General features: G+C 49.5%; 1 protein-coding gene across 2 annotated transcripts in view; it reads right to left on the bottom strand.

The window, feature by feature from the left end:
• LOC142498678 (cytochrome P450 2G1-like) overlaps positions 1 to 12,388 on the bottom strand; it is a 76,530-nt gene that overhangs the window by 14,727 nt on the left and 49,415 nt on the right. For both annotated transcript variants that reach the window (XM_075606942.1, XM_075606941.1), the window contains one exon: positions 3,029 to 3,170. In XM_075606942.1, coding sequence (XP_075463057.1) covers positions 3,029 to 3,170 — 142 coding nt within the window. The remainder of the gene's footprint in view (positions 1 to 3,028; positions 3,171 to 12,388) is intronic.

Below are 12,388 nucleotides of genomic sequence, written 5' to 3'. Positions count from 1 at the left end.
ATTTCCTCCCCAACCTCTTTATTTAGCCACATTGGTTTTGATTTATTTCTATTATAATTATTACCCAAGGGTATACACTAATAAGTGTGCTTTTCTAACAATGTTTTAAAGATTGCCCATTAATATTCTACATTTCAGCAGATTTCAGGGAAAGATCTGGGGCCTCATGCAGTAAGCGTTCATAAGTAAATTATCGCCCACTTATCGCCCAAAAGGCCTATTCAGTAAGAGTTGATAAGTGGGCCATAAATGCCTGAATCGCCAAAAAAACTTTTGAACAAAATCAAATCGCAGACTGAGCAGCGATAAGCCACTTATGGACGCTTTTCGGAATGATCAGAAACACGTGCGATTCTAGTAGCCGCGAGTAATTATCGCTGCCTATTGCGGCTCTAGAATGGCGATTTTCTCCCCAAATCCAAACACCAGAAAAAGTTGACAAGTTTGTGGGGAGATGTGTCGATAAGGTCACGATATGGCCTTTATCCTTCTTCGGATTGATGCTGGTGATCTCCGGAGATAATACCCATTAATACCAGCACCGGAGATCCCCGGCATGCATCCGATGCAGGAAAAATGCATTTACAGTACAGCCACTTCATTAACTTAGCGGCTTACCGCTAAGGCAATGTAGGGGTTAACCACCCGTTCCAGGCTTATTGTGGGTAGCGGGGGTTGGTGAAGGTGGTATTTAGCCCTCAGTGGGAGTTTAGGCATTGCGGGGGTGGGGGGTTGGGGACTTAACCCCTTCATTACCTTAGTGGTTAATACCGCTAAGGTAATGAAGGGGTTAACCCTCCCAGCTACCCACCTGCAGTGCCTAAACACCCATCCTTGGAGCTAATACCCACTTTACCCACCCCTGCTACCCACAATAAAAACAATACACACGCAACAGCCCCAAAACCCACCTCCTAGTCCACAATAAACATAGCAGTATTTAAAAAACATCTGTACACCACCCACCCCCTGTACCTCCCATAATGTAAAACCATGATTTACTTTTTAACACACAGGATTCATACCCCAGACCGACGGTAAGTAGAACTGTATTTATTTACTTTATTTATGCTGGTTAATGTTGTGTTTAATAATGGGCAAATAATCTACTATCCATATCTGGATAATAGTTATTTTGCCATTACTGTACTGTATTGGGTTTGTTTTTTTGATTGAAATGTAGGCCATGTTTTATTTGTTGACATACAGGGTTGGTACCTTGGGTCTGCGGGGACCTATGGAGACCTCAGCTTTGGGAGCCCCGCGGACCTGCAGGGACCACCCGAGTGCTATCAGATTCCTGTGGGAACAACCTGAGGTGCCCCAGACACCTGTGGGATGACCCAGGGACCCCCAGACACTCATGGGAGCACCCGTGGACCCCTTTGTGGTCCATGGTGACCTGCGGGGACCACCTGAAGGCCCATGGCACCTAGCAGGGACCACCCGGAGACCCTAGACACCTGTGGGCATCCCCCTCTGGTGCACTGTGGGGCCTGCGGACACCCATCGGGCCCTCCGGGGACTACTATTAAGCCTGTATGTTAAAAAATAAATCATGGTTTTACATTATGGGGAGGCACAGAGGGGTGGTGTTTTGATGCTTAGTAAATGTTTTTTTAATATACATTTAATTCCTAGTGTAGATGTGCAGGGTGTCTACGGAGTAGAACCACGTTGGTTTTATATCCGGGGACCCCCTGCTTCCTAAGATACAGGCACCTTTATGGGGTGCCGGTATCTCCTATGCATGGAGATGTCCCGTGTCACGTGATCGTGACCCCCTGCTCATCTACACTAGGAATTAAATATATATTAAAAAAACATAGTTTTCGGGCGAGATTTGCGCTGTTAGAGGCGGCTCTCTCTGAGCAGCTCTCTCTGCCGCAGAAATGAATCGCCGGGTTAGGCCTGATCAGAGGGTCAATCCTCTCGCTTGTTTTGGGAATTTTGCTATGACAGGTAATGCAAGCTATCTGAATACCGTGATAGCAACACTCCAAAAAAACGGCAATTTAAATGGCCCGGCGATATTTTACGGTATAGCCCCCCTAGTTTTGCTGTTTCTCCTGACAAGAAATTGTAGCAGCGCGTACAGGGTAAGGCTAAGGTCCCGTTGCACGCATCCGCACGGCTGGCTTGCTTGCCGGCGGCGCATGCAACTCGCTGTACCGCGATCTGCGGTCTACAGGAAACTTCAGTAGTAGCGGGGGGCGTGGCCAAACGGGTCGGGGAGGGTGCGGCCATGACATGAGGGGGCGCGGCCATGACGTGAGGGGCCGGAGCAGGAGGTGGGCAGGAGTGGGAGGATTGACAGGGAGGGGGGGCGTGGCTTGAGCGCAGGGACCCGCTACTCATCCCCCCCCTCCCTCCACGGGCTGCAGGTAAGTAAAAAAAACACACACACGCAGGCACTCATACATACATACATACACACACACACACACACACACACACACAGACAGAGACAGGCACGCACGCAGACAGGCACACACATACACACACACAGACACACACACACACACATACACACACACACACACAGGCAGGCACTCACGCACTCAGACACACACACAGACAGGCACTCACGCTGCTTTCACTCCACACTCTTCCCCGCTCCCCGAAGCCTCTCCTCCTCCCGCAGCCTCCCCTCCCCATTGGCTCACAGCCACACCACGTGACGCGTCAACGCTAAGAAACACCATTCTGTGGTGTCTCCTAGCGGCTGACGCGCCACAGCGTGTGATCAGCTGTGCAGCCAGTGGGGACCGGGACCGGCTCGCAAGGATTCCCCTGCTGGTGGGGAACTCGCTACATTGCCGCCCGCGCCAACGAGCGCAGCGGGTCCCAGGCCTTACTGAGCGAAGCTCTGTGTAAAACTTTATCTGGCTTATTGAAGCCTTACAGTACTGTACATCATCAGATTTAGCATTGCATCTAACGGCATTCCTCATAACTGTACTGTATGTAATGTCCTTAAACAGAATTACCTGACCCTAAGCTGATCTTGTGCAACAAAGTATTTTACCTGTGGAAAATGGCAGAAAGGCGTCACTTTTCTTGAAGCAGCCATTGTCATCCAGAAAGTGGCCGGGATTGAATTTGTTAGGAGTGGCAAATTGGCTGGGGTCCCAGAGAACAGAGCACAGCAACGGATAGACATCAGTACCCTGTGTATGGGTGAGAAATGTATTTAGGGCAGGATTTGTAATATGATCCCCCAAGAATTACCCTTGATATGGCTGTTTTTTTCCCCCTATAGCTAGGGGAGTTATTGATACTGTATGTTTATCGGTGATGTTTTCTTTATTGAAATGTGTGACAACCGCTAACAGTTATTTTATTCCATAATGACACTCAATTGAGTACACAAGGTACACAACTTTTATTTCACTATCCATTTAAAAACATGTACTGTATATTTCCCTTAAACTGCATTGCACAGGAATTAACAGGTAAAAATGTAGTTATGAAAGTGCAGAATCACCATAAAGACAACCTGCAAAGCAATTGTATTGAAGTGCAGAGGAGTCTAATTGAACTGATCACAATGTCTTACTGCCCGCATTATGACAACAGGTGCACGCGCAGGAGTCCCAAGCCTCCAGCTGGCAAGTAGCCAACATCACTTGTATGGGCACCGGCCTGCGTGCTGCAGTTCTATGTTTTGTACATTAGTACTAGAATGACGGGTTAAGGGCGCATTCAGTATAGGGCTAGTAACTTTCACTGCTTATTGCAGCAAGTGTACTCACGAAAACAGTGCCGTGCCTGGACCCAGAGCACTTCTCATTGTCTGCAGGGATTTTACACCACTCAATATGAGTCTTTTAGGCAACAGGACACACTGGCGGGTAACCTTAGGGCACGGGAGGTTGTTTACAAGTGCATGTACCCGACATTAGAGGGGTTTGGTTTGGTGAGAACAGCAGCTCACCTGGGGTCACTTCAGGTTATGTACTCCAAGACATAACAACAACTCCTGCACACCAGCTTGCCAGTTTATATGTTGTAGTGTGTTTCTGGTGCATTACAGCTACATGCTTGGAGCAGTAGGACACACATTGCTACACAAGTAGATTGTATCCAGGACGCCATCACACTGTATATATAGCACTATCTATGAGTACGGTATATCTGTCATCTGCAGCTATCAATTTTAATTGAATTGGGTGCTTTATTATTTGTATACACCAGTTACATTTACTCTGTGGACGAATACATAATCTATCTTGTTTATTTATTTTTTTATAAAATATTTTACCAGGAAGTAATACAACCTACAACCTCTCGTTTTCAAGTATGCCCTGGGCACAGAGTTAAGACAAATAATACATGGTTACAAATACAGTTACATAAATGAGCAGGGTATACATTATATAAAAGACATTCTGACATTATTATGTAGATGTGATGATGTTTGAACTTTATTTATAAGGGAGGTACCATTAAGGGAGGTCAGGCTGAACAGAGGGTTTCCCAACTAATGAGGGTTTGGAAGATCGGGCGCAGTATCTACATGAATAAAGTAGTGTACTGTAATGAACGAGGCCTGCCCCGGGAATATAGTCTGACAGTCACCGATGCAGCGGGACGGGAGGTGAGGAAACCAGACCCTCAACATTATTATTAAGAACCAAGACAGAGGGGTCTGCATTTTCTTTCAGTGCTCCCTGCTGGTCAGTGAGCGTGATATTCTGACATTATTATGTAGATGTGATGATGTTTGAACTTTATTTGTGTGTTCTTTTGCAGTGTTTCCTGGCGCAAGGTACACCAAATTTAGGTCCCAGCCGGGTCGGTGGGGATTCACCAGGGGGAGTATGTAGCCATGCATAAAAATGGACTGCAGACCTCTTCCCTGTTGGCAGTAAGTCCTGGTAAGTACAGGTATGCCAGCAGTAGTTATGGAGGTTTTCCCTCACACCCTGGTGAGGTGCCCTATGTATGGAGGGGAGTGGCCGTATGCTCTGAGTCCCTGGATAGAAGTATATAAGGCACAACACTGTCAGTTAGTTGTTGTTGTTGTAAAAGTGTATGGCTCCTGCGTAAGGGATTGTAGGAACACTTTGTGACCCTAGTGAAGTAACTAGCGGTACAGGTTGACCAATCAAGTCTGTCTAGGCCGCTCTGTGTCCAGGGACCTGGCACAGAGGTGATCTCCCTAGGAGAAGAGGGAATCCCACTTCAATACGGGAGGGCGTACCTGGCAAAGGGACAGCACGGAGAAATGTGTGGCTAGAGCTGGCAGCTGCATGGGGCAGTCTGCTACATCCAAATCCACAATAAAGATGGCCTTGTTAAAGATATCCCCACTGTGTGAGTGTGAGATTACTCTACAGTGGCAGTCACCACCAAGAAGGAGTTCCTCACCAGGACCATCTCCCTGAGAAAGCATAGATCCTGATGAGGTGGAGGCGCTGCACGTGAAGTAAGTTGGACTCACACCCACTACTTCAGATACCTGTCCTGATAATATCCCCTAATACCATCAAGCGGGAGACTCAGGAGTCCTGTTACCTGCAGGTGCACCACCATACACGATCACGCAATGGGGACTGGTGAGACCACACGGGCAAATGTGAGATTGGGTGGGTCAGACTAGGGGGAACTCCCGTTACAATTGGAGGCGCTGCTGAGATAGACCTGTTAACAGGACAGGCTTTTGCTGGGCACACAATAGGAAACAGGGAGAGTGTCTGCTGCCACTTTGTGCTGCGTGGGACGGAACCAGGGGTAGTCGGGGAGCTGCTGGAGCTGCAGGCCGCACAGATGCCTTGGGATCCTGCTAGGGGTTAGTAGATCTGGAGCAGGAGGCTATTGCTGTTCTAGTCACCTTGAGGTAGCGCTAGCGGGGGACGCCTGAAGGGGTAAACTGGTAACTTAGGGCAGGAATTCTGGAAGGGTCCGCACTAGGCTAGCCAGCTAGGTAGACGCCTGGAAGAGCCAGAGTACTCTAGTCTCTATTCCAGATCACTTACCAAGGAGCACAGACTGGAGGAAAGCGTTACAGTAGACACAGAAAGAGTGAGCCTAGCCTGAGGTAGTGCAAACACGAGTCAGACTTAAGTTAGGTACACAAGGTGGTGCACAAGGCATATTTGTTGTATTGATGTGGTAGCTGCCCCGCAGAGAGGAGCTCCATGTACAAGAATTCAGTATACAGTGATCGAGAGAGAACCGTCATAATGGAGGATCTGCACAGAGCAGAAGGTCCAGGATGGCGGGCAGAGAAAACCGCAAGAATGGAGGATCTGCACAGAGCAGAAGGTCCAGGATGGCGGGCAGAGAAAACCGCAAGATTGGAGGATCTGCACACAGCAGAATGTCCAGGATGGTGGACAGAGGAAGAACACGCATATGACCTGTGCGTGGAAGAAGAACAAGCTACAGAAGAGACTTTTGTGAGCCTGTTGTGGAATGGCGTGAAAGCCGTGGCTGCGACGGGTTTGTCCTGTCTATGCTCTTGGGAAAGTAACCTCGAGGCTAGTGAGGACGACAGTGTTGCTAGATGGGAAGAACGAAATGGATTTTGTTATCATTCAATATACAAACAGCCAAACGCTACCTCAAATGTGATGCAGAAAGGCAGTACTAACCAAAATGGCGGTTCCCGTGTTCCCGGGACACCGCGTGGGCCAGCTGCAGAAAGTCTTGCAACTTTGCAGTTTGCTGATTGTTGGCCAGGATTGGCGCCAGTGATGAAACCCCACCCAGTTGGGGAGTTTGGCGCGAAAGCTGGAGCCACGCCCTCATGGACTATGACTCACTCCACCCCTGTGCTGGGTCAGCCTACAAGTCTACGAGACATCCCCCTAGTTTCAACCAGGGGGAGTGGTTTGCAGTTCCGTCGGATGCAGATGGAGAAAGTAGGAGGAGGGGTTGCCAAACCAGCCCCTGCACTCCAGTTGCGAAGAGCCATTGACCAGTACAGACCTCCGAAGCCTTCCACTGGTGAATATGGCTAGTGTCTCTGGATCAAGTGAACAGAGTCCGTTGATAACAACCCATCCCTACTCGGCTCCAGGAGGCTTCCTGATTCTCCGGGTAGAGGGTGTGGAGACGGTGATGTGTCTCTGCCTGCAGTGTAGACTGCCGGGTGGAGCCGTGGGCACTGCGGCCCGATGCCCTCATTGTGGACTGCAATATCTGTGGCCCATGCCGACTTTTGTGCCTGTACAAGCCGTGGAGATTAAGGAAGATGTCCCGATGTTGGCCGCTGAGCTTCCGGGTGCATTATAGAGAGAGGGCGCAGGTCCCGAGGAACAGGGCCCGGGACCGGTTCTCAAGAAGGAGAAAACCAGTCATCGTAGGGGTGACAAGAAAGGGGCACATCGCCAATCCCCTACTGGAATACCCCGTCCGAATGCCAAGCTGGAGTCCTCGGACGAGGAGTGTGCAAGGCTGTCGGATACACAGGACTTATTATCAGAGTACCATACCAGTGGTACACCTTGGCGAGATGCTATCCCTCGTGGTGTGGAGACACGGAGTCGAGTGTCACCAGTGCCGAGACAACCCGAGCGGCGGAGTTCCACTGCCGTGGTGACTAGCGGTTCGGAAGGAGGTCGATCCACCCCGACACTACACAATTGTAAGCTAACGCAGTGTTCGTCGCAGACCTAGGGGGTGGTGGTGGTAAAAGAAGAGCGGGTCCAGGGCCAGACTGGATTGCATAGCAAACGGGTGTTGCCGGATGTCCTCGTGGAGGAACAGGTCCTGATTGGGGACCCAACCCAAGATGGCGCTGAGGCACGTGCGTGCAAGGAGGAGATTCCTGACGACCAGAGTGGCATCGAGTGGGAGATGATCGCGCCTCTGCGGTCGAGCAGCGGAAGTCGATCATCTACTGCCAGAAGGAATGGGTGCTCGAGTCGGAGAGCAAGAAGCCCAGCTACCGGAGAAAAGGAGAGACTTTGTGGCGGAATCGAGTCAGGTATTGCCAAGGAGCAGGTCGTAACCCTGCCTATACCTACGGTCCGGCCCCATCCCCAAACCCCGTCCACTCCCAAAGTTAGCCCCAAGGCCCTAGTTAAAGCCCCTGTCCCCGTCACATTTTCATTCGGGTCCACTTCTAGTTTAGGGATGTCAGGGGATTCCCGGGGTCCTTCCGAGGATCGGACTGAAAGCCTGGACTGGGGAACTTCGGATGATGGATCGGTGGGAGGAGGGAGGATTTCCTGACAAGTGTCGGTATCTAGTGATTGCCCTAGTGTGTTAAGTGTTACCGTTGGGAACAAATCACAGCACTGGGAAATTGTTACACCTTCTGAGGGTACTTCGGGGGTATCTTCGGGTGGGCCTGAAGAGAAAGAGCCACTAGGATCCGGGCAGGAGGAAATGCGGGAGACTAGATGGTGGGCGCCCCTATATGAGGGGTATGTAGCGTGGATAGATCGCACCCGGTTCATTTTAGAAAGGGGGTTCATTTTAGAAAGGGATGGGATAGTTGACCATTGGTGGGCTCCAGGGGAGTTCAACGATGATGCATACCTCAAGGAGTTGCGAGCGAGAGGGAACAAAATTAAGAGAGGGTTAATTACGCCCAAAGGTTCCGAAGGATTAGAGGGTCCCGTAGAATCAGACGAGCCCCTATTCTGGGTGTTGCCGGGGAGGGCGGGACAAGCTGCATTGACCCGGGCCTGTCGGGCTGAGAGAGCTATTGCCGCGAAGTATAAGAAATCTCATGGGCTTGAGTACCCGTATGTTCCCGAACCTCTTATGAGAGAGATAGAGGATAATCGGGAGAGATGGCTCCGGACTGACATAGAGTATTATATTGTCAGTAAGGGAGGTACCATTAAGGGAGGTCAGGCTGAACAGAGGGTTTCCCAACTAATGAGGGTTTGGAAGATCGGGCGCAGTATCTACATGAATAAAGTAGTGTACTGTAATGAACGAGGCCTGCCCCGGGAATATAGTCTGACAGTCACCGATGCAGTGGGACGGGAGGTGAGGAAACCAGACCCTCAACATTATTATTAAGAACCAAGACAGAGGGGTCTGCATTTTCTTTCAGTGCTCCCTGCTGGTCAGTGAGCGTGATATTCTGACATTATTATGTAGATGTGATGATGTTTGAACTTTATTTGTGTGTTCTTTTGCAGTGTTTCCTGGCGCAAGGTACACCAAATTTAGGTCCCAGCCGGGTCGGTGGGGATTCACCAGGGGGAGTATGTAGCCATGCATAATAATGGACTGCAAACCTCTTCCCTGTTTAAAGTAAGTCCTGGTAAGTACAGGTATGCCAGCAGTAGTTATGGAGGTTTTCCCTCACACCCTTGTGAGGTGCCCTATGTATGGAGGGGAGTGGCCGTATGCTCTGAGTCCCTGGATAGTGACATCAGAGCTGTGCCTGACTCCTGAAGTATATAAGGCACAACACTGTCAGTTAGTTGTTGTTGTAAAAGTGTATGGCTCCTGCGTAAGGGATTGTAGGAACACTTTGTGACCCTAGTGAAGTAACTAGCGGTACAGGTTGACCAATCAAGTCTGTCTAGGCCAGGGACCTGGCACAGAGGTGATCTCCCTAGGAGAAGAGGGAATCCCACTTCAATACGGGAGGGCGTACCTGGCAAAGGGACAGCACGGAGAAATGTGCGGCTAGAGCTGGCAGCTGCATGGGGCAGTCTGCTACATCCAAATCCACAATAAAGATGGCCTTGTTTAAGATATCCCCACTGTGTGAGTGTGAGATTACTCTACAGTGGCGGTCACCACCAAGAAGGAGTTCCTCACCAGGACCATCTCCTTGCGAAAGCATAGATCCTGATGAGGTGGAGGCGCTGCATGGGAAGTAAGTTGGACTCGCACCCACTACCTCAGATACCTGTCCTGATGACATCCCCTAATACCATCAAGCGGGAGACTCAGGAGTCCTGTTACCTGCAGGTGCACCACCATACACGATCACGTTATGGGGACTGGTTAGACCACACGGGCCAATGTGAGATTGGGTGGGTCAGACTAGGGGGAACACACGTTACACACAGTTATAGAAAATATATATTATGGGCGAATGAAACAGTTACAGACCAGATTAAAGTGTGAGACAGCCTTAGATTTGAAAGAACTTAAACTGGTGGTGGATGTGAGAGTCTCTGGTAGGTTGTTCCAGTTTTGGGGTGCATGGTAAGAGAAGGAGGAACGGCCGGATACTTTGTTGAGCCTTGGAACCATGAACAGTCTTTTGGAGTCTGATCTCAGGTGATAAATGCTGCATGTGGTAGCGGTGAGGAGCTTGTTCAGATAGCTGGGTAGCTTGCCCATAAAGAATTTAAAGGAAAGACAGGAAAGGTGAACTTTGCGCCTAGACTGTAGTGATGACCAATCTAGTTTTTTGAGCATTTCGCAGTGATGTGTGTTGTAGTTGCATTGGAGAACAAAACGACAAATTGAATTGTAGAAGGTGTCAAGTTTGCTAAGGTGGGTTTGAGGTGCCGTGCCATATACTATGTCTCCATAGTCAATAATCGGCATTAGAATCTGCTGTGCGATTCACTTTCTGACCAGGAGACTTCGGGAGAATTTGTTCCTGTAAAGTACCCCTAGTTTGGCATAGGTCTTGGTTGTCGGGGTATCAATGTGCATTCCAAATGTTAAGTGGGAGTCAAACCATAATCCCAGGTATTTAAAACTAGTGACAGGGGTTAGGGTGGTGTTAGCGTTGGTTCTAATCTGGAGCTCAGTCGCTGGAAGCTTTAAAAATGTAGTCTTGGTCCCAAATAGCATTGTTACAGTCTTGTCAGTGTTTAAAAACAGTTTGCTTTGGGAAATCCAAATTTGTATGCTGGCTATAATAATAGCATGTTCTTGTGTAGCGCTGCTAATTGTACGCAGCGCTTTACAGAGACATTTTGCAGGCACAGGTCCCTGCCCTGTAGAGATTACAATCTATGTTTTTGGTGCCTGACGCACAGGGAGATAAAGTGACTTGCCCAAGGTAACAAAGAGCCGACACCGGGAATTGAACCAGGCTCCCCTGCAGCAATCTCAGGGTTAGTCAGTGTCTTTACTCACTGAGCCACTCCTTATCCTATCATACCTAATGGTGTGACCTTAACAGTAATTGTACTGTAGAGGGTCACAATTAGGCAGACCTGACAAGGGTCCCCTATACAGGATGTACCAACCCTCTTTAGGGAACATGCTGCAATAGATCCAGCTTTGCTCAAATACCACACTCCGGACACACATCCACTGCTGTGGGTGCGTGGTGTCATTCCGTCCCACCTCAGTACCGGGGTCTTGTCAGGTTTGCGGGCAGCACAAGCTTTATAATATGCTGAGCCCAACAAACTCTGACCCCCCTGAGGTGGGCCATGCCCTGGCCGCTGTTTCAGAACATTTTTCGTATTTGGGTGATCAAGTCACTACCTTGTCTTTACAAGAGTTTCAAGCTAACGTTATCAGGCCTGCTACTCTCTCCACTGTCTCCACAGAGGGTGCCGCTGCACCGGAGCCACGGATCCCCATGCCAAAAAAATACGCCGAGATCCGCTTGCATGCCGTTGTTTCTTAAACCAGTGCAACATTCAATTCGAACTGTCTCCTACTCGCTTTCCCTCTGACGGAACCAAGGTAGCTTACATCATTGCCCTTCTGACTGGGGACACATTAGCCTGGGCTTTGCCCATTCGGTAATTAAGGCCCGAGCTCACTCACGATTTTGCAAGCTTCAGAAGGGAATTTCAGCAAGTATTTGATACTCCTTGATGTAGGGACACTGCCGCCTCTTTCTTATTCCATATCTCGTGGAGCAGAAGTCCATAGCAAGATATGCACTGGAATTCCGGACAATCGTGGCCGAGACCGATTGGAACAATGGCGCACTCTCAGCGGCATTCTGGCAAGGTCTTTCGGATTCCTTAAAGGACAAACTGGCAGTCCGAGAGAGACCATCTTCTTTGGAGGAGTTAATCTCCGTATTTATCAGAGTGGACCAACGTCTACAGGAGAGGCAGACCGAATGCCAACGCCCTCGTTTTGTTTTGCCCATGTCTTCTGTTCCCAGGAATTCTGTTCATGTCTTGCCGGCCTTGAACGTCCCCGAACCCATGCAACTGGGCAGTCAACACCTCTCTTCTGCTGATTGACTGCGTCGGAGGAACGAGGGGCTGTGCTTCTTTTGAGGTGCTTCCAGACATGTTACCTCGTTGTCCCTTGAGACCGGGGAAATGCCTGCGCCCAGTGAGGTATGAGGGGATCTTACTGGGCACTATCTCTTCTTTGCCCTCTACCAAGGAAAAACTTCCCAAGAGAATTCTACTCCCCATCTACCTCAAGGGTCCCAACTTTCGATTCTCTGCCCTCGTCTTCCTCGACTCTGGCTCTGGAGGAAATTTTATGGACCAGGCCTTTGCTATCCGGAACAACATTCCTTTAATAG

The sequence above is a fragment of the Ascaphus truei genome, chromosome 7, assembly GCF_040206685.1.
Source record: "Ascaphus truei isolate aAscTru1 chromosome 7, aAscTru1.hap1, whole genome shotgun sequence".
Lineage (NCBI taxonomy): Eukaryota > Metazoa > Chordata > Amphibia > Anura > Ascaphidae > Ascaphus > Ascaphus truei.
Note: the sequence above shows the minus strand (reverse complement) of the source record. Positions and strands in the feature narration are given on the sequence as shown.